General features: G+C 41.6%; 1 protein-coding gene across 5 annotated transcripts in view; it reads right to left on the reverse strand.

Moving 5' to 3' along the window:
- The window catches only part of REDIC1 (regulator of DNA class I crossover intermediates 1), a 110397-nt gene that overhangs the window by 14746 nt on the left and 72050 nt on the right, over positions 1-23601 (reverse strand). For 4 of the 5 annotated variants that reach the window (XM_075599762.1, XM_075599763.1, XM_075599761.1 and 1 more), the window contains 3 exons: positions 22013-22097; positions 8520-8592; positions 6206-6272 (listed from right to left, as the gene is read on the reverse strand). In XM_075599762.1, coding sequence (XP_075455877.1) covers positions 6206-6272; positions 8520-8592; positions 22013-22097 — 225 coding nt within the window. The remainder of the gene's footprint in view (positions 1-6205; positions 6273-8519; positions 8593-22012; positions 22098-23601) is intronic. The other variant, XM_075599764.1, reaches the window with a different exon arrangement.

Below are 23601 nucleotides of genomic sequence, written 5' to 3' on the forward strand. Positions count from 1 at the left end.
GGATTACAAGCGTGTATTTGACAGATATATTAGATCTGGAAAAGGATTTATTTGTTATACTTCACCAGGATCCCTTTCAGTGGACCAACAATAGAGTTTTTTAAATATTTCTTCACAGGTTTAAAAGAACTTCTTTGCTGGCCCTGCTAAAATGTCCCTTGCAGTAAATCGCCTTCATGGTGACGGAAGTACAGTCACGTAAGTGACATCACTGTCACGATTGTGCTCGCCACAAACCTGGGTCGGACCGCGAGGCTGAGGTGGGGTTGTAAAAGCACTGACCTGAGACCGCGCAGGCTGATCCGGATTGCGCAGTTCGTAGTCATATATCGCAGGATCAGGATAGGAGAAGACAGCGTCGTCGTTGTACAAGCCAGGGTCAGGACAGGAGACATCAGGATAAACATTGTTCAAGCAATAGTTCGGCAACATGTAGTCAGGAGAGCCCCGCTTCAGCTTAGGAGCGCGGGGTTGGCCTCTGCGCGTGCGACGACCATGGCCCATGGTGCTGGTCACAGGGGATGGTAAGCAGACCAGCGTAGCACACCGCCTAGCTGCACGGGTAAACCAGTGCACAGCGCAAGAGTCCTGAGCGGACTGGGGAATCCTCTGTTTCAGCGCAGGAACCAGGACACGGCCTCTCTAGATTAGGGAAAGAGTAGGCCCCAGGAACCAGGAAGCTGGAGATACACAGGGAAACCTCCGCTTCAGAGCAGGAATCCAGGAGACTGAAGGAAGCAGGGACGAAACATCCGCTTCAGTGCAGGAATCCAGGAGGCTGAAGGAAGCAGGGACGAAACATCCGCTTCAGTGCAGGAATCCAGGAGGCTGAAGGACGCAGGGACGAAACATCCGCTTCAGCACAGGAGAACAAGCGGGAGCTTGAAGGGAGCTGAAGGACGCAGGGCGGAACCTGGTATCAGCATAGGAGAACAAGCGAGGGCTTGTGGCAGAACGATAGTGACATCCAGTAAGGACTATGCTCGGCAAGGAGCATTGTGGCAAAGCAGTACTTAAAGGCCAGCGGGCCAATCCCCAGCGGGGGTGTGAAGGTACTGCTCCAATGAGTGAATGCAAGTCTAGGTTGCAGTGATAGGCTGCACAGCTGCAGTAGATACCAGAGGGAGTGTGTATAGCTCTGGTGAGTGAATCCAGGCTGCAGCAAACATCAGGGGAGCTGTTCCAGAACTGCACCGGTCTGCAAGGTAAGGCAACCAGTAAACCGCGGAGAGGTCATCTGTGACATCAGTGTTGGCAGCTCGGCGGCGCGCATGCGCAAAGGCCTCCCGTGCTCGGCGTGCATGCGCAGGAGCCGTTATCCCCTTGCCCCACGCGCCTGCGCAGTAGCCGCTGACTTGGCAAGCCTGCGCAGTAGCCGTCGGCTTGGCGCACCTGCGTAGTAGCCGCTGGCTCGGTGCGCCTGCGCATAGGCCGCCAGCACGCGCGCAGAAGCAGCACACACACAGATATGGAGACACACAGACAAAAACAAACACAAGGAATTCCTAGTTACTATAAATTATAGAAGTGCAAATAGCTAAAACAGGGGCTGTGTGCTGCGCACGCGCGTTCTAAGTCAAACTTCTTTGCGTTTTGGCACTGAAATTGTGTTTTGATTTTTAATTAAAAACATCACCAACACAAATACAATTTCTGTGACAAAACAGTGACAAAAGAAAGAAGTTTCACTTAAAATGCGCATGCTCGGTATACACACATACACACACACACACACACACACACACACACACACACACACACACACACACACACACACACACACACACACACACACACACACACACACACACACACACACACACACACACACACACACACACTTTTATTTATTTAAAAATAAAAACAAGTATATGGTTTTGAAAGCTCTGAAATTATTTAACACCTATGAAGAAATGTTCTTGGTCTATTAAAAAGGTGACACTAACTAAAACACATCTTTTAATCAAATATAACGTTTACATTTGTTGATATAATGTATGATTATTATTGTATTTATTCACAGGGTTTAAATCTATTTGTAACAATGTGCAAAGTGTCAGAGAAGAGCCAATAGACACATAGTGGGACAAGAAATAAGAAATATTTAGTACAAAAGACAGTGAAGAGCTACCAAGTACACAAGAAGAGGACAGGAATATTGCAGTAGGACCAAGAGAGTTAATGTTGATGAATTGTGTCAAACACGACAAAGGAATTAGAGCAGCAAAGCAGAACTGCACTGAATTAAATGAATTTATAAGATTGGTCTCAATATTTTAGTCCACCAAATTGACTTTTCTCTATAATAAAGGCCTGATATGTACTTTATTCTTACAAATCTCTTGATTTTCCCTACTTCATTACAAGTGGTGTTCAAGAATCTCCTTTAAATAGTGAAAATCATGGTGAGATACAGTATGTAACCTTAAGAAATGTCCTTTTGTTAGTCCAAAGTGTTGATATGAATCTATAATAAATGCATCTTGATTACGGCAATGCTGGTGTATTTCTACTATGCTTCTGTTGAATAAAGTTTAAACCAATTCTGCTGAATACAACTTAATCTATTTAGTATCAACAGTTGTGAATCTTGCCCTATGATTATTTTTGGATCTATGTGTGCAAATAAAGACTACATTTTTGTCGTGCACAACAGAAACACTGGTTATATTAACAAGGGAGTGATCACAAGGTTACTGATAACTGTAGTGAGAAAAGTCTCAGAAGAATGTTTTTTTGCTGCTGTGTATTAATAGTCCCATTATGAATGTTAATGCTATCTGTGATAGATCAATATTTGAACACAAAATCTTACTGTGCTGATAATGGATTGCATAGAATCACTGACATCTAATATAACATATTTTAGCTGTAATATGTTCAATGTTCATTCTGACCAAGTTGAGAAGCTCTCTTTACACTAGCCAAATGTCATAACATTCAGGCACAAAAGATAGCTGAAATTGACCTATTTATACAACTGTGGCTATGTAGTTGACAAATTGAAGAATCTGGAGTATTCGCCATACTGAATAAGATTTTTTAGTACAGAAAGATTGTGCCAAAATGTACCTCATTTGCATTTTGCATTTTGATGACAAAAGAGAATTCTAAGATTTGATTTGCAATATTCAGGGCTAGGAAAAGGAAATGTGCAGGCTCATAGAATTTAACGGATCAAAGTAATATAGTATAATTAAAAGTAGATGATAGAGTCTTAAATAATAAACCAAAAACCCGTAGTGTAGTTATTCTAATATTTTTCATAGTTTAGCTGTAAATGTTTGTAATTAATTATACATTTAAGTTTATAATGGGTTACATTTTAACTATTAAAGCCCCTGTGTTATTTAAAAAAAATATAAAATTATTAACCTTAAGTTAATAAAGTCAACAATCAACTATCTTTAACCTATTAAACATACAGATGCAGACAGATGGTTGGTCGGATAGTCGGCCAGGAAACTGCAGGTGGCAACTTCCTGACAAATGCCTACTCACGGAATCCCCGCGACCAGACTAATTGCCCATCAGGATTAACACAGCGGGGTCCCTGCTTCTGAATGGGACTCCCGCTGTGTTAATCCTACCGGGCTGCATCAGTCTGGAAGAGATGTGCAGTGAGAGTAGACCAAATTGGTCCCTCTCTCTATGTACTTCTTGCGATTGCTTGACTTTTATTTGATTTTAATAACATTATTAAAGCAGGGTATCTCCGGAGCTGAACCGCATTAATTTCAGCCCCGGGGACCCCCTGCTTCACAAGATACAGGCCCCCGTATGGGCTGCCGGTATCTCTGGCATGTTTAAATGTCACGGTCACATTGGCCATGACACGGGAGTATTAAACATGCAGGACATACCGGCATATTAACCAATCCTGCATCCCTCCCGCGAGGCCTAGCCTCCCTCCCTGGGGCAGCTACAGTACATCCCTTCACCCACCCCATTAAAACACCAGTAACCCTTTAATTACCTTAGCATTAGTAATTGCTAAGGTAATTAAGGGGTTACATTTGTTTTAATGGTTGGGCACCAGCCCTTACATGTTTGTGCAGAAGAGGAGGAGGATACATTCATTCTGGCAGGGATAAGTAAAACATTTATTACTTCAATTTATTATGTATTTTACTGTTTTGAATGGGCAAAAGCACTTGTAGCCATATTTGGCTACTAGGGAATTTGCCCATGCCTTTGTAGGGAAGGGGGGGGGTTACCCCAGGACGGGTGGGTAGTGTGAGTGGTTAACCCCTTCATTACCTTGGCAGTTGTAACCACTAAGGTAATGAAGGGGTTAACCCTCCTACAACCTTCCAGGTAGGCCTAACCATCCACCCTGGGGCAACTACCCTCAAACTACCCCCAACAAACCAGGTAGTTTGGTTTAACCCCTTCATTACCTTAGCGGTAACTGATTCAGTCTATTCTCACTGCGTGTCTCTTCCAGACTGATGCAGCCCGGTAGGATTAACACAGCGGGAGTCTCATTCAGAAGCAGGGCCCCCAGCTGCATTAATCCTAATGGGCCATTCTCCCCTGCAATGCACTTTTCCGTAAAGGCTCCACGTTTGGTCCACAGTTCACCAGCACATGTGCTGTGGCAGGTTGGAGATACAACTGGCTGCATCTGTATCACTAATAATGTGTTCATATGTAAGACTGCACCTTTACCCCTTTGTGCAATATTCGTCCATTATGTACCTGTTCAAACTATCAATCTTGCCAGGAAGAAACATTTGAGAGATTTTAGCTGGCAATTTCAATGCCGCAGTTTACTGAATGGCATCTGAATACGTAATTTTGTGAGATTTGCTCATTTACAAGCCAAATTTGCATATTTGTTTGCATATTCAGAGTGGTATCACAATTCTTGAAAAGTACATTGTCACAGTTTAATGAATAGCCCCAAATAGTTTGAGTCTTCAATTTAATAACAATAATACGCTGTAACCAATTTTCTAACTATCTGTCCATGAAATGTCTGTGAATTGACTGTATAACTTCTGTACTTTTAATGTAACCATATATTGTTATAACTCTTGGATTAGGATATACTTGAAAACGAGAGGTAACACTCAATGTATTATTTCATGGTAACACATTTTTTATAAATAAATAAACAATAAAGCATTTTTTAGTAATGTAAAAACCCATTACCTTATATCTCAATCTTATGGAGCAGTTAATACCATTTAAAATCAGAGACAAAACATGAAACACAGACAGAGCCCAGTGCTACATCCATTGACACAAATACACGGTACAGTGTATATATATATATATATATATATATATATATATATATATATATATAATCTTTTGAATAAAATGGTCTTTTAGTTTAACTCTTTGGCCAAAGTGTCATAAGCCCATGAGCCCCTCCAAGGCAGACCACGTCTCATGGGTCCTAACACTAATATAAATTCTTAATAACCTGTACATTACCAGGAAGAATGATTTATAATAAATCTGTCAAAATTAGTTGCATAGTTCTAAGTTTGATTGAAGCTTTTATAAACCTGTACAATACCAGGAAAAGCACTCTGTATTAGATTTGTCGCAATCAAACTGCATGCAAGTTCCCATGAGTGTGGAAGGTGAAATGGGGTGAGCTTTAACCATTTAAAAGTGGGAGGGGGTGAGCGTCAAACCTGGGAAGGAGGAGCCACCCTCCAAATCAGCTGGGAACAGCTGAACAGAATTGCAAAACATACAGAACACCTGTAAGCTCGTATTGAACCCCCAAAATAACCACAACGTATATATATGCATATAAGTGTCAAAGAGGAGTGCTACTGAGCATGGCAATATATATTTAAAATCAGAGACAAAACATGAAACACAGACAGAGCCCAGTGCTACATCAATTGACACAAATACATACTATAGCAGAGGCTATGGCCATTCTGTGCCAATCTCATGTGCAATGAAAAAAAAAATGGTACAGTTGTTTTTAACGAACCTCTTTATCTTATATACATACACCGTGATCACTAAGCTCTGATTTTGGTTATTGCATGGTGATCCCACGTTACCTGCAATTCAAGCCAATGGCAGCTAGTGTGTGATCGTTATGTGCTATCGCTAAGCGATAGACACATACATTCAATATACAGAATATGTTTTCAAGACAGAAATACAAAAAACGTTCTTACACAAAATAAGCATTGCTTGTGAGTGATATATCAAACTGTATTTACAGTACCTAGCATATTGTCTTTCACCGTGGTTTGCACTCTACAAAATTGGCTTTGGTCTTCTGTTGACTGACCCTTAAAAGAAAAAAATACAATAACAGTCATATGCATATACATTATATTTTAACCTAAAATGAAATATAGATCAGATCCATTAGAATATCCCAACTGCTAGTAAATATATATATATATATATATAATCAAAAAATAAATAGATGATACCGTTCTGTGGCTAACGAAATGCTTTTATTTGTGCGAGCTTTCGAGATACACTGATCTCTTCTTCCGGCGATGTTACAATGAATGAAGCAAGCAAAAGGTATACTTAAAAACAGTGTCTCTTGGAATGTTATCTGTGCTTGTCCTTCATATATATATATATATATAAAAAAGAATTTTCAGCCAATTAAAGCTGCAGTTCAAGCAATATCCTCCAACGTGTATTTGTTTTTAGAAATCAGTTCTGTACTATAAGAAAATACTTCTAGCGGTTTTTTTAAACACCAATTTTTAATATATTATAATGGAACAAGCATTTTACAAAGTCACATCCCCTTCCTCTTCTGAAACAGGCTCTAGCACACCCCTTTTTAAGCCCTGCCCTCTCTCTAGCAGTGCACCAATTGTATCTAGTGACTGCCTGGTCACATGATCTTCCACACAGGACTTTGCATCTTGGGCCCTCTTCTGCTGCACTGACAGTCATTTAGTGAAACCCAGAGCCGAATCTTCACCGATTGATCACAGGAAAACGGATCGATCGGCAACTTAGCTAATTACTTATCATTGTGTGGATTGTATTAATACACATATTGAATGGAAAAATTATTATTATTTTCATTTTTTTTAACTGGCAGCATGAACTGCTGCTTTAAGACTAGTAGTTGAAATAGTATAAGGTTGTTTTACTCAGATATGCTTAGTCTTGGGAGGAAAAGAGACAGATTTTACAAATTTTTCTAAAGCAAATAATTATTAGGTAATTATATGGTACCAACTACATACAATGTGAGATTAAAGCTGCAATACAAGCTGCCATTAAAAAAAAAAAAAAAAAAAAAAAAATCTCATTCAATATGTGCATCAATACAATCAGCACATTGACAAGTGATTAGCTAAGCTGCAGATCAATCCGTTCTCCTGTAATTGATCGCTTGCTCCGGGTTATGTAGTTCCTGGAATATGATTGACTGGGCAGTTACTAGATACAATTGGTGCACTGCTAGAGAGAGGGTGGGACTCAAGAGCCAGAGCCTATCAGACTGGGAAGGGGGCTGTCACTTTGGAAATGCTTCCTACATTAGAAACATTCAAATTTTCTTTAAAACATTTTTTTTTAATGCTACAACTATTTTCTAATAGTACAGAACTGATTTATTAAAAAAATAAAAAACACATGTAGGATATTGCTTGAACTGCTGCTTTAACATTTGTAAGCAAAAATGCAGAATTCTGTGTATCCTATTCGTAAACATGCAATGCTTCTATTTTTCACAAATGTAAAAGCAGCTCTGGTCACAATAAGGATTGAATACATACATTTTAGTCTAATAAGAAAGGAAAACTTTTGAGCAAAACCACTGTAACAGGGTATGCCCCATAGTACCTCTCTTTCCCCAAAGTATATCTGTTATGTAAGTCCTTTTAGCTGCAGCCAGTAACCAGTTAAATCTCTTGACCCCTCTTGTGCTTCTCCTTTGATGGACAGGAGTGCGGTGATGACTCATGGCCTGTGTGCAGCCTATCAGGGATAGGTACAGTCCATAAGCCCGCCCCTGCTTCCTGAGGAAGCGTATTCAGTCGTGCTTTGGAGTTCGGTGCAAGCGGATGGGCAGTGAGTCTCTCCCATTGCGAGGATGAGTGGGCCCACCCTCAGGTGTAGGCCAGAGGGACCATCTGACTCAACACCCCATACTATCAGGGTAGCAGCATCCATAGGGCTGGAGCCTTGATACTTGCACCGCTGCGTGGGTGTAAGAACTGCAGTGGCTGCTACCATGCCTGCCAATAAAGACCCTTGTTATACTATACACTCCTGTCTAAGTATCAGTCCTTGGGCAGGAGGGAGAAGAACGCAGTAGGGCGGGCTGATTTCCGGAACACCCTTGAGCCCACTACAGCTGGAGGCGCTGAGCACCAGAGAAGAACTTCAGGATAAGAACCCAAGCCTGTCCTGGTCTCCACAATACCACAGACAGCTCAAGATCTCCTGCTCCAAACAGGTAGTGCACCACATACACATAGCATAGGCTGTGCAATCTCCCAGGGGGGGGGAAGAGAAACAGTGCTACACCAGTTTATAGAAAGAGTTTAAAAAAATACCTTTTGAAATTTGCCATCAGGATGTATACAAAGAGACGTCTTTCTGAGTTTGTTATTGTTGATGAAGTCATTACTAAAATAGAAAGTAAAGTACTGTATACTGTACAATCACATCAATCATTATAGATACTCTGACACTATTTGTAAAAGAGTTTGAGAATAATAACTAACTCAGTGTCTTCAAATAAATGTAATAATTTGCTAGAATTAAAATAAAAGCACAGACTGCAACAGGAACCAAATATTTAAAAACAAAAACAGATTACTGATGATTTAACAGTTTAATTAATATTGTCCAATAATTCCCCAATATTCTCAAACTAGTTCTTACCAATCTCTATTCCAGAGTTAAGTCTCTCAAAGCTAAAATATTCAGACACACTCAGAGTAACAGCTTGTGATTATTATCCATGAAAACAGATAATTGTAATGGACGTTAGTGCTAATGATATGCAAAAGAGGTGTTCCCTCTAACAACGCATATCCACAGAGCTCCGTTATAGTTAACACAGGGATTTAAAGTTATGTTAGTTAGGTCATATCTAAACTTAGCATTCCTCACATCCTGAAATAGGTCTTTTACAGGGTCTGGATAAGTGTAAGACCACAGTTAGGTATGGTTTAACTATTGTATTGTTATTTACAGGGTTCTTTTCCTCTCCTGTCTTCTCTTTATTTACTTTAATTAAACACCTATTCTGGGTCTGCAGTAACGCCACTTTTGGGTAAAATAGGCTTAACTCCATGTTATTTGAAGCAAACACAAGACAGTGCTAACTTCACATCATGTTAGGCCTATGCTAATGAGATCACTTATGGCTGTTTGTTTTGCATATATTTCATTTTGTGGATACCAGTTAAACACAGGGAAATTAACGGATGTTATCGATTTAGGTGACGTCACATTAGTAGCCCAGATTTAACTGAGCTCTGTGGATTTACCTATGTAGTGTAAAAAAGTACTACAGTATGTCCATCAAGTTTTTCCTTTGTTAAATTCAAATTGTGTGAGATCCTAACCCCAAGTTTATAGCTATATTGATCCATAGGAAAACAAAAATCCCTAGTGAAACATTTGCTAATTATGTCTTATAAAGGAAAAACATATTACAGACTTTACTAATGGCAATCAGATTACTCCCTGCATGAATGCTTTTCCAACTTGCGCGGCATGTTCCTGTATACATTTCCTTTGTAAAAAGATGTATTTTTCTTAAATATATCTACTGCATCTGCCATCACAACTTCCGGTGGTAGTAAATTCCATATTCTTTATTGCCCTTACTGTAAAGAACCCTTTCCTTTACAGCTGGGGAAATCTTCTTTCCTCTAATCTCAAAGGAAGACCCTGACTATGTTTGGGATGAAAAGTTATCTTGAACATTTTTCTTATTGACCTTGGATATGTCTGTAAATAGTAATAATATCCTCTAAGACACCTCTTATAATGCCCAAATTTGTAGTCTTGCATCCTAAATCAGACCTTCCATCTCCATTATTAGTCTGGTGGCTCTGCACTTTTTCCAGTTTCATGTCTTTTTTTTTGTGGTGAAATGACCCAAATTGTACTCCATATTCAAGATCTAGTCTTACTAGTGTAGCCCTGGTCTCCAGCAGCTCCTTGAGACCCCCCTCTCTTGGTGCAGCCCGATCGCGGGTGCCGCCGGAGCCAGCGACGGACCCGACGGCTGCTTCCAAGGGTGGGGGCCGGAGCAGGGAGTAGTGCTCTGCCTCCGCGAGCGGGCTACGCTCGCGGTTGCCGAGGACGCGATTGGGCCGTCGCTAGGGCCGAGGTCGCGTCTCTAAGGTCCCGGCGGCTCGGGAGGCAGGGCGCCGCCATTGCTATGCGTGTTGCGCATGCGTAGGGACCAGATAGCACGGAAGGCCCCCAGATAGCTCGCGCATGCGCGGAAGGTAGTGCAGGGGTAGGGAGAAGTCGCGCGAGAGCAGGGAAAGCCCAGGGGAGGTTAGGGCAGCCCGAGATAGATCGCGCAGGCGCAGATGAGCTCGCCAAAAGCCAGTGAAGCTGTAGCCTATTAGGAGAGGCTCTGAGCAGGGACTACAGATCCCATGAGCCTCTGTATGCCCCACGTGATGCCAGGGAGCCAATAGGGCTTAGGATCTCCAGGCAGGCAAGTGGATACATTTGGCGGGCTTGGAGCACGTTAGGCAGTCAGAGACCGGAGCAGCCTAGGGAAGGAGGTAGGGTACAGGAGTCAGGAACTCCCTGTACTAGGCCAACACACCCAGGGCCCGAGGTAGCTATGTACCCCATGAGAGTGAGTGTTGCCAGGGACTGCCCTCGGTTAAGGGACCCTGTCACTCAGGTTTGCAAGTTGGAGTCAGGGAGCTGTGAGGGAAGGAAGGGTGCGGGGAGCGAGTGCAGCTCCTGCACCCCTATAGGTACCCACACCCCAGGTAGGCCCCAACTCCCCACTAGAGTAGTGGGTAAGTGCTGAGGGAGGCCCAAGATAGGGACGCTGCCCTTAGTGTTAGAGTGCTGCCTTGTCAGTCATGGCTGTCCGTGCTTTGAGTCTGACAGGCAGGCACCTTGTTGCGCAGCACGTTGGCTGCCAGCATCCAATGAGCTACAGCTTGTTGCGGTAGGCGCTGGGATTAGTTGTCTAATAGTCAGGACTGGGAAGAGTTAGGGGAGTAGGGCAGGTTATTAACCCCTGTAGGCCCCTAGGAGTCTTCCCCAAAGCCATTACAGGTTGCTGTGCTGTAGGGACGGCCTATAGTATAGCGCGTGTCACTTAGTGCTGTAGGGACAGGTCCTAGGTTAGGGATCCTGTCACGGTAGGGTAGATGAGAGAGGGACACAACGGACGCTGCGGTTCCTGCTAAGAGGTCCGGATCCAAGTTGGGGTCCGCAGAGACTGTTTCCAGGTTCGGATCGTCCCTGGCGGTCCGCGTGCAAAGGAGTCCGGTGTAGGATCAGACGGAACCATCACACGACGGATCCTTTGTGAAGCCAGTTGGAGATCCGAGCACGGGAGTGCTCGGTAGGTACTATCTAATACACAAGTGCACCAACGGGCCCTTAGTATAAATAGTGACTGCGCAGTCACCCATTGACTCTCTCTGCAAGAGTGCGGGACATTGGGTGGGGTTCTTTGGACACTGGGTGGGATCCCCTGGTGTTGGGGAAGCGTCCTGCGAGATGTCGCAGTTAGTGTCTCCTCGTGAGAGGGACACCTGTTATGTTATGTGTTATCTTATGTTCCTAAGTAAATGGTATCAGTTATTATATATCACTGTGTGTGAGTATTGGTTATTAGTGATTGTCCTGCGAGGAACCACTCCCCCTCTGGTGGGAGCCATCGCAGGTGGAGGCGCTGCATCGTTGTAAGTGAGTACCCCTAGTATTAATATTGCCCCAGGTTCCCCGTGGCGGAAGCTCAGCCCTCCTGCGAGCCAACAGGTAATGCACCACACCTATGGTAACCTTGTATGTTCCCTTTCACCCCACAGTATAATCTGCGATTGGGGGGGGGGGGGAAACCCGCTACACTAGAGATTAATTAGTGCGAATCACTGAATTTGTACTTCCAGTCAGTTACTGTTCTGAATTCATATATGCCCAGCTGTCTAAACATACCTTGAAAGAAGCTTGTGTTGCAACATTTTTATGGGGACGTGTACACATTAATTCAAGAATTCCAATAATATGTCTGTCAAATTATGGTCATGGAAAGCTGATCCACTAGCACCCACATTTCTAAATCTTAATATAGGAGTTCACAAACTAAGTGAGGGGTACTCCACAGTGCATATAAAACAGTAAAAAGAGGGAGAATTGATCGCACCATAGCAATTTTCTAATAAATGTGTGCTTTTTTAAAAATGTATTTCAAAATATATATTTGTATCATGACTAAAATAGGTTAAAAAAAGTGAACATTTCTATTTTCACACACAGATGTAATAAAACTTACTGTTTTCAGTTCCAAACAAAACCAAGTGTAAATCCCCGGCATTTATTTGCTATTTGCGGCCCCTGTGAACATGCCACAGCCACAAAAATGGAGTATAGCAGTGGCGGTAGTACTCTGCAGTAACAATAGGCATTGTTAGTGTGTTAATGTGTTTCTCTAATCTAATCGCAATGGAACCTACACCTTACTCCCCTTCATTTCATGATGATATCCCATTCATTTCAATATAACCCACCAGATTTTTCCATAAAAAAAACTTCTGATGACTAAAGTATTTTTAAAATATGGTATTTTTTTTTATTAGTGTAAATTACAGTTTTACAGTTTAGCAAAGACTTTGTGAAATAATCTTCAATCTTCTTACAATAATACAATCTTCTTACAGTAATATAATCTTCTTCAACTGACATCTTCTGGCTGGATGTCTCTTGTAGAGTTTCACCTGTAAAATAATTGTGAGATCATTATTTATCAATAATAATAATAAATCGAGAAGAAATAGATGCATGAATTACACTTTCCAATAAACTACCAAATAAACTGTGCATGCTTGTTCTATGGAACCTGTATGGAATACATATGCGGGTCATTGAATTTCTGCACATGCGCGTAATACCGGTAGTTGAACTGTATCTATGAACTGTACAGATATTGCCAATTGAATGTAATGCATACATTACCTTAGTTATCCATTATCGCTGGAGGTGTTTCCTACACAATAATTGTGTTGATGTTGACCAACCTGACATCTGCAAAAAAAATATGAAAACAAGGATTACACAATGAAAGGAAATTGCCCTCTTCTTACAATAATACAATCTTCTTCAACCAATATCTTCTTGGTTGTCTCTTTTTTACAGGTTCAAATGTAAAATAATTGTGAGATTGTTATTTATTAATAATCTAGAAGAAATAAATGAATGAATTACATTACCTTATCGCTGGATGTGTTTCCTACATGAACATAGTGTTGATGTTAATCAGCATGTCGAATCTGCAACAAAAAAAACAAGTGAAACAAATATTAAACAATATTTTTTTTACTGTATTAAAAACTGTATTATCCCAAAAATGTATGTTTCAGTCATCAGTGTCAATCACAGTCCCCTGATGCCTTATATGTCCATTGATTGTGTCTTTCATGGTCTTCAATTGTGCAACAGTGCATTTATACAGATTCCCCAGTTCTCATAAAACAGCTCGTCTCAGTGTTGGGAATAGCTTTCATAACCCGGAGCTGTCAAAGTTCACGTTTGTACTACTGGGCATATTGATCAAAAGTCATATGGTGTTGAAATACAAGCTGGGCAAATCGACTCGGCTGTCCCTTGAGGGGCGTAACATATCTTTTCAAAATGTCCCCATGTATTACTGAAAGTGGAAGAAATCTATCCCCACAGACAGTGATACTGGTGCAACTTTGCCTCCATGGTTCCACAGATGTTTGGAAATCAGGCACATATACTGTAACTGCTCCGGGATGCCACTTTCCTGCAGATCAGTCTCTGTATCACGGGGGCTAGTAGCCATAATTTTATCATCGCTGTAAGAGATGTTGGGTGTGCTTCCTAACATCTGGGTTTTGCATGGAGGCACATGGGGAGAGAAGTTGTTTCCTCTATTAGTCTTGCTCTCTCCTGCTACTGTGTGCCTATAAATAGAGACCTGCAATGTCACTCACAATTCCCACCTTGCCCCTCACCATTTAGTTCATCCTTTCAAAGTAGGTCAATGTTTCCTTCCAGTCTCTGCTCCAGATGCGGTAGTAGGGCACAATCAATGGCAGGTCTGATATTTGATATTTCCAAGCAGCATCTGGCCAAGTCACAACTATGCCGGAGCACTGTACTTTGTGAGGGGGTGGGGGGAGGGGGGAATAGGTCCGACTTGGGCTGAGCTGAGTCTGGAGTAGGGTGAGCAGTGTCCATGGCAAGGTGAGCAGGTTCCGAGTTGGGTTGAGCTGGGTCTGGAGCGAGGTGAGCAGGGTCTGGAGTCAAATGGAAAAATACACAACTTAAACACTATACCCAAAGTGATAATAGTGCATATAATGTGTAAATGATTTGTTACAAATAATGTAATGCAAAACATATAACAATTAATCAATATAATGAATTTGAATAAGTGCAATAAGTGTTGAGTGACCACCTAATTCTGAAGTCCTGCAGCCGGGAGGTCACTAGGATCATCCAAATCCTATACCGGTAGTCCATATAGAAAAATTATCCTCCTTGGCGCTGTTCTTCACTCTGTGCTCAGTGCAGTATACAGTTGTGTGAAAAAGAAAGTACACCCTCGTTGAATTCTATGGTTTTACATATCAGGACATAATAACAATCATCTGTTCCTTAGCAGGTCTTAAAATTAGGTAAATACAACATCAGATGAACTACAATACATGATATAGTACACAGTGTTATGATTTATTTAACAAAAATAAAGCCAAAATGGAGAAGGCATGTGTGAAAAACTAAGTACACCTTATGATTCAATAGCTTGTAGAACCACCTTTAGCAGCAATAACTTGAAGTAATCGTTTTCTGATTGACTTTATCAGTCTCTCACATCATTGTGGAGGAATTTTGGTCCACTCTTCTTTACAACGTTGCTTCAGTTCATTGAGGTTTGTGGGCATTTGTTTATGCACAGCTCTCTTAAGGTCCAGCCACAGCATTTCGATCGGGTTGAGGTCTGGACTTTGACTGGGCCATTGCAACACCTTGATTCTTTTCTTTTTCAGCCATTCTGTTGTAGATTTGCTGGTGTGCTTGGGATCATTGTCCTGTTGCATGACCCAATTTCGGCCAAGCTTTAGTTGTCGGACAGATGGCCTAACACTTGACTCTAGAATACTTTGGTATATAGAGTTCATGGTCGACTCAATGACTGCAAGGTTCCCAGGTCCTGTGGCTGCAAAACAAGCCCAAATCATCACCCCTCCACCACTGTGCTTGACAGTTGGTATGAGGTGTTTGTGCTGATATGCTGTGTTTGGTTTTTGCCAAACGTGGCGCTGTGCATTAGGGTCAAACATCTCCACTTTGGTCTCGTCTGTCCAAAGGACATTGTTCGAGAGTCTTGTGGTTTGTTCAGTTGCAACTTTGCAAACCTAAGTCGTGCTGCCATGTTCTTTTGAGAGAGAAGAGGCTGTCTCCTGGCAACCCTTCCAAACAAACCCTACTTGTTCATTCTTTTTCTAATTGTACTGTCATAAACTTTAACATTCAACATGCTAACTGAAGCTTGTAGAGTCCGAGATGTAACTCTTGGTTTGTTTGCAATTTCTCTGAGCATTGCACGGTCTGACCTTGGGGTGAATTTGCTGGGACGTCCACTCCTGGGAAGATTGGCAACTGTCTTGAATGTTTTCCACTTTTGAATAATCTTTCTCACTGTAGAATGATGGACTTTAAATTGTTTGGAAATGGCCTTCTAACCCTTCCAAGATTGATGGGCAGCAACAATTGCTTCTCTAAGATCATTGCTGATGTCTTTCCTCCTTGGCATTGTGTTAACACACACCTGGATGCTCCAGACCAGCAAACTACTAAAACTTCGGCTTTTATAGAGGTGGTCACACTTGCTGATGATCAATTAATCAAGGGCATTTGATTAGCAGCACCTGTCTGCTATTTAGCATATTAATTCCTATGGAAGCAGTAAGGGTGTACTTAGTTTTTCACACATGGCTTCTCTATTTTGGCTTTATTTTTGTTAAATAAATCATGACACGGTGTAATATGTAATGTGTTGTAGGTTCATCTACCTAATTTTTAGACCTGCTAAGAAACAGATGATTGTTATTATGTCCTGATATGTAAAACCATAGAATTCAAAGAGGGTGTACTTTGTTTTTCACTTATACAGTTGTGTGAAAAAGAAAGAAAAACACAGTGTATAATATCATACAGTACAAGTGACAATAACACCTCTGTGAACAGGTAGTTGGATACCTAACGATAATTCACTTCAGATGATGATGTTATCAGACGACAGACCCATTAACTATTGGTACTGATAATAGGATACAGCCTTAGTGTCTGGGGTTTCAGTCAGATCTTGACCCCCTTCATATTGGCACACAATGCACATTAACACACAAATAAGGTGCTCATAAATGGATTTGACTCACAAAAAGGTATAATCTTGATGTGAAATAACTCTGGTAGTAAGTGGAATTCCCCAGCAGTGTATCATAGAAAAAGAAAATACATCATAGCACAGATCCACTGAGAAACTAAAATGTTATAAAACATATAAAAATGAACACCTGGAGTGTCACTCACATACTGCTTCATCCTTTTGCGCTTTCCAACACATTTAGCCTGTTTGAGGGCCCTTAGATTCACCGTCCTCTCGGTCCGCTTTAATCACTGCTCTCACCGGCATCTGTAACGGAGTTTGGGCTGATGCCTGGGTGTCCACGCTGGTATTCCCTCCTGCATCTCCCTGTTTCCACCTACCGCGTTGACATTACATGCTCCGTTGCATGATGACGCAAGCTTCTCGCCGACTGGCTGTCCAGGATCGCGCTTGGCTGCTTGCGGTATCCCGCCATCAGTCTGATCCACCTCGTAGTAGGTTCCCTCAGACAGTTCAACCAGGAATAAGGAGCAGAATGTTTGTTCAAGCATCCGTTCACCCCCCACCTCCTCTTGCCTGACATTCCTTCCTTCCCAGCAAGCTATGCTAATGCCCCTGGCTGTTCTCCCTCCCAGTAGCAAGTTACTACAGAGGTTGGTTACTACAAACATCCTGCTCCTTATACCTGGTTTAACTGACTGAGGGAACCTACTACTAGGTGGAGCGGAGGACTGACTGTGGAATATCGCAAGCAACAAAGCGCGATCCTGGAAAGCCAGTCGGTGAAAAGCTTGCGCCATCACGGAGTGGAAACTTGCAATAATTACATAAATCATATAATGTTACTGGTGGTTATATTAAAGATTAGAATGGCTTGGGATGGATTTACAGTATCAAAAATGAATGCCTTATATTTTAAGCTAACATTTTTATTTCCATTCATCTTTTTTGACTGTTCCAGATACAAGTTTCAGTAACAGCTGACAAGTATTGACAACTGATGGGGTGTGAATATCTTCATCAAATTTGACCTTTGGTTAACAAAAGGTCGGTTGATCAGTGACAATCATTCTCGCTTTTAACAATGTATGCTTTCAGTTAGGCATTGGTGTTGAGCAGGAATCCTTTGTTGTATACGTCACACCCATCTCAGCCAGAGACTCGTGGGAAGATTAGGGCCGTTCACATAGTCACAAAGAATGTGAGTTATGCTAGTTTCGTCAATTCCATTTTAGCAAGCACTCAATTAATTGAAATATTACACTGAGGTACAGTATGTATAAAAGGATTCTAATTTATTTTTATAATGTCGGAGTGCCTACTCAAAACATGTAGCATGGTTATTATAGTAGAAAAATAGAAAATATTACACATAGGCACAGTATGGCTTTTTCTATGAAGTGCTGCACTGTAACTTATTTTGAAGGTTATTTTGGTTATTGTGTCCTGTGTATTCTCAATACAATCTATTTAGCATTTCTACTTGCTGTGTGCTGTCTCTCTGGCATCGGAATGGTTCTGGTAACTATACATTTATTTCATTCGTTACGGGACAAGCATCAGGATTATTTGGAGACCGTGTGTGCAACATTGTTACATTATTGATTATTTTGAAGACAAAGCGAACATCAGGGCGAGGGGGGCTTGCTTTAACATGAAAAAAATCCTGAAACTACTGTTGGGAATTTTGCCACTGGTATTTCCTGCGTGTCTTTGTTTTCTTATAGGCACAGCATGTCCTGGACATTAGAAGCAGGGTGGAGGGGGAACGGTATGAAGTCTGTCTATAGTAGAACTTGAATGTAATATGCAAGTTGAGTTAGTAATCATTACTGTCAGCACTCAGTAAATGTAATTTCCAAGCTTTATTTGTGCCTACTGAAAACATGTAGCATGGTTATTACACTGAGGTTATTACACTGAGGCACAGTATGGCTTATTCTGGGAAGTATGGCATTGTAACTTATTCTGAAAGGAAATCGATCCTTATGGGGAGGGGTTTTATATAACGTGCAAGTGAAATAAGTTAGTACAAAAAAAGTTTAATATTTTATTAGTGTAAATTAGAGATAATTTTTTTTAAAAAAAGACTTCAATCGACATCTTCTGGCTGTCTCTGTACAGTTTAATTCTGTAAAATAATTGTGAAATTATTACTTAATAATAGAGAAGAAACAAATACATGAATTACACTGTGCTCGCTCCTGTGTCTGTGCATATGCATGTTTTATGGAACCTGTATGAAATGCATATGCAGTTCATTTGGGAATGACAGTTCAAAGTAAACTTAATTTACCTTCATTATCCATGAGTAGAAGCTAAAATTGTGTGGAAGCAAGCCGTGGCTGTGGTTCAACTCAATGTAGAAGTTGTATGAGTTGGTCAAATAAGTGTGCTGCCCTTAGTTGTAGATGTCGATCATGTCGTTGGGATGGCGGTTGATCTAATTTTTAGAGTTGGTGGGTCCGTACTCGCACTGGGGCTGGACGTATGCGGGTTGGGGCTGATCGATGGGAGTGGATTGGAAAGGTGTATTCAAATCGCTTTCTCATTCGGAAGTTCCCGACATGGAACATATCCATCAAAGATGGGAGCAGTGTCCAGTATCTGCCCCTCAAGCCAGGGCGCACTATACTAATAGAGCAATAATGCATGCTTAAATTGTGTTGAATAGAAATCCTCCAGCCTTTTTGGTTGTCGTAGCATAGGTACTTGATAGAGATATACTCATAGATCTCAGAGAGGGTTACCCTCTTATCTGTACTGTCTTGAATGGCAGAATAACAAAAAGACGTAACACAATGGTGGGCATGTTATTGACAGTTCGTTGCATTTATGTACCATGTTAAAAACGATGTGAGACAAACTGTAGCTTAATGTACATTGGTTTGAATCAAGTGTGAACCTACTACTTTTGATGAACATATGCAAAGTACAAAGTCATATTAAACATAGAAAAGCAGTGTTAAAGTGAGATATTTCAACGTTGTATCTTGTATTGAAACACGTGTAAAGTTTTTGCCATGCATGGGAAAAGATACTTTATTCAATGAGCCATCTGCCATATGCAATAAATTATTCCTATTGGGCAGATGTTTTTTTTACTCTATCATACAAATGTAGCAAGACTTACTGTTTTCAAAGCTGCGCAAACCCAAGTTTAAATCCCCAGCACTTATTTGCAATTTGCGGCACCGCCACGATCGCTACTAAGTATGTATGTCTTTATTTATATAGCGGCATTAATGTACACAGCGCTTCACAGCAGTAATACACATGACAATCATATAGAAAACAAATAATATAAATAACACATAAAGGGGAGAAGTGCTCCATACATAAAAGTAACATTTAGGAAAAGGAGTCCCTGCTCCGAAGATCTTACAATCTAATTGGTTGGTAGAAGGATGTACAGAGACAGTAGGAGGGCGTCCTACATCATACTGTACAGTACTTCAAACCATTATAAATTCCCCATACCGTATGTCCCTCTTAACGGCCCTCTTCTTGGCTTGTGGAAGCCCTGGAGTGGGTGTGTCATTGCGCCAGCAAAGATATTCAAGGCGGCATCTGCCAGACACATATTGAATTGCAATTACTTAAATAACTCCACAAATAATTCTGATAGCCGACCGTAGCCGGCAAGTAGCCATGCTGCGGTGAACAGTGTACCCGCAGCTGTAATCTCAGAGTTTGTCACGGTAATGAAAACAGTAAGTCTTGCTACATCTGTAATTACAGATAAAGGGGAAGGGCAGTGGGAACAGCGCTAATGCTACAAATAAAAATAGTAACACATGGGTGACTAACATAAAATAAAACACACTTTAAATGTTAAAGTGGGGGCTGCCAAGAACAAAGGTTCACACAAACCAATATAGACAATAAAAACAAAAAACCGGCACCTCCAAAAAGAATTACAAATATAGCCTGACTAAAAATAAAGTCCAATATGGCTGAGTAGAAATCCAAAGTAGAATCTTCGATGAAGTCTCATGGAAAGACAAACAAACAAATAAGACAAATACAAAAAAGAAAAAGATCATAGTGCAACTAAAAACAACTAAAACAAATAAATCACTGATAAGATTAACAAGATAATAATTACAAATTTAATGCAAATGAATTAAAATGAATATAAAAAACAACAAACACTTGATTGTTGGGCTAGAGACACTAATAAAGCGATGACATCCGGTACGGATAAAATTGAAACCCTACTTACAGCAAAGCTGCTAGGTATAAGCCCGTAGCACAATGTCCTGGACTGGAACCAGAGGACTCAGGCTGGGTGAAGGGAGGACAGAAGGGCTACCAGGGGAGAATGTCAAAGTCTCAGCCAAATAAAAACCTTCTGCCCTCCCTTGACCCAGCCCGAGTCCTCTGGGCTCCCCGGTCTTTGTCCGGTTACTTCCCCTGCCTTCGCGCTGCGTGGTGACGTCACCGAGGTATCGCGAGACCTTTGGTCTGTGTCAAGCACCTCGGCGATTCCCTCGGCAGCATCGGGTCCAGGTCTTCACCTGTGGCACCCCCCACACATCAGGACATCTGTGAGTGTGTTAGCAGCGGCAGTCCCCGGCATCGTGGATCTCTAGAGGCTGCGTAATACCAACTAACTACCAGGCTCCGGTTCCAGTCCAGGACATTGTGCTACGGGCTTATACCTAGCAGCTTTGCTGTAAGTAGGGTTTCAATTTTATCCCTACCGGATGTCATCGCTTTATTAGTGTCAATCAAGTGTTTGTTATTTTTTATATTCGTTTTAATTCATTTGCATTAAATTTGTAATTATTCTCTTGTTAATCTTATCAGTGATTATTTGTTTTAGTTGTTTTTAGTTCACTATGATCTTTTTCTTTTTTGTGTTTGTCTTATTTGTTTGTTTGTCTTTCCATGAGACTTCATCGAAGATTCTACTTTGGATTTCTACTCAGCCATATTGGACTTGATTTTTAGTCAGGCTATATTTGTAATTCTTTTTGGACGCACCGGTTTTTTTGTTTTTAACATCTGTAATTACAGCTACAAAGTCATCAATATATATATAACATATCATCAATGGTTTGTATTGCTTTTAATATGCACTAGTATATTCTATATCAGAGGAGCGCAACCTTTTGCTGCTGCGCCCCGTCTTGCCTGCCTCGGTGCTCGCGCCCCACCCCTACCTCGGAGTTGCATCAAATTACGCTGCAAAGTCATGTGACATCACTTGACCCGTGGTGTCATCTGATGTTTGTGATGTCACGTCACATGACCCCACGGCGTCATTTGACATCTCGTTGTCATGGTGATGCGTCAGCGCATCTGAATCATGGTAAGTAGAGAGTTGCAAAGGCCTCAAACGAACCGCCCGCACCCCCCCCCCCAGAAAAATCTCCTGCCTCCCTGGGGGGTGTAACCCCCAATTTGCGCACCCCTGTTCCAGACCATAAAAAAAATATTTAGTCTACAGAATTTTTCAAAACGTACTTTAAGTGCAATGTTTGAGGAGGTCTCACTTCTAACTTCATATTCTGGAGATCAGGCTTCATAGTCTCACCTTCAAAGTAAGGCACTGAAAAAAACATTACTAGATATAAACCAATAGTAACAACTAAAACCTATAATTTACTGTCTTAATTATGCTCATTATTCAGCAAATTAGTCACGACCATTGTAAGAAAGCTTTGTAACGAAATATGTAGTAGTTAATTAAACAGGCTACAGCAACAAAGAATAACAGACATACATTTCTGCACTGAATATTTGTGGTGGGGAACTGTGATTTTGGCTGCAAAATGTATGGACTAATAACACACTAACATTGTTGGTGTCCATTGGGCAGATTAATCAAGCTCCAATGCAGAGTTATCATACTCTATCCGGTGCTAACTGCCATTGACTTGAATGTCATTTAGTGTAGAATCGGGTGCGATACAACACACAGGGGCATAACTATAGCCCGAGCAAAGCCCGGGGGCCCGCACTCTTGGGGGGCCCACTCTCTCCCCCTGTCGGCAGCCCATCTCTCTCCAGATAGAGACAGGCTTAGGCGGGTAGGAGAACGGAGGAAGCCGGCAGCAGAGTGCGGAGCTGATCACAGAACAGCTGTAGGGAGGAGAAAGGTCTTCCTGCTTAACCACTTCTGGGCAACAGGTGGTGCTCCATAGCTGCTCCTCTCTGCATCTCCCGGTTCTGTGTGTCTTTTTGATGTGTTGGTGTGTGTTGGTTAGTGTGTGTGTTTGTAAGTGTGTTGGTAGGTGTGTGTGTGTGTATGTCTGTGTTGGTAAGTGTGTGTATTTGTAATGCATATGTGTGTTTCATGCATTATATGCATGTATATGTTGTATATTTAGTGTTTTTTTATATGTTGAATACAAATGTGTATTTGTATATGGTATGTGTGTGTTACACTAATGTTGCATGTTTGGTATGTGTGTGTATATATATGGGAAAGGAGGGAGAAGGTTTGGAGGGGAGATAGGATGTGGGAGGAGAGATGATGATGATGAGGAGAATTGAGGAGGGGGAGATGATGAGGGGTATAGATGATTATGAGCAGAGATGAGGGATGATGAGATGGAGAAGGGGAGTGCAATCTTTCTCCTGTGCCCCCTTGCTGGCTGTCCCCCTCTCTGCGCGCCTCCTCCCCCAATTTACCTTGGTTCCGGCGTTATAGGCATCATGACATCACATTGCCATGGCGACGCGTCTCCAGAAGCCGCCTGGAGCAAGGTAAGTAAAGTTTACAGAGGCCTTCGCTGCTTCCCTGGCATTTAATTTAAGTGCTTCAGAAAGCGCGCAGGGTCTCTGTAAACCCTGCGCCCCCCACAGATAATCTCGTGCTCCCCCCAGTTAGCGGACCCCCGAGATAGAGGATCAGGTACAGGATGGGAGGGAGAAAAAATTCTAGTCAGTATTAATATTATTGGGGCCCTGAATTTTTTTTTGCCCGGGGGCCCGCTAATGTCTAGCTACGCCACTGCACCACACTTGAAGTGGCATGAAAACTGAGTGTCCTAAAGTGTCTTTTATACCCTTGCAAACCCTGGTGCTCTCTGTTGGTGATGTTAAACACC

This window comes from Ascaphus truei, chromosome 5 (genome assembly GCF_040206685.1).
Source record: "Ascaphus truei isolate aAscTru1 chromosome 5, aAscTru1.hap1, whole genome shotgun sequence".
Classification (NCBI taxonomy): Eukaryota; Metazoa; Chordata; class Amphibia; order Anura; family Ascaphidae; genus Ascaphus; species Ascaphus truei.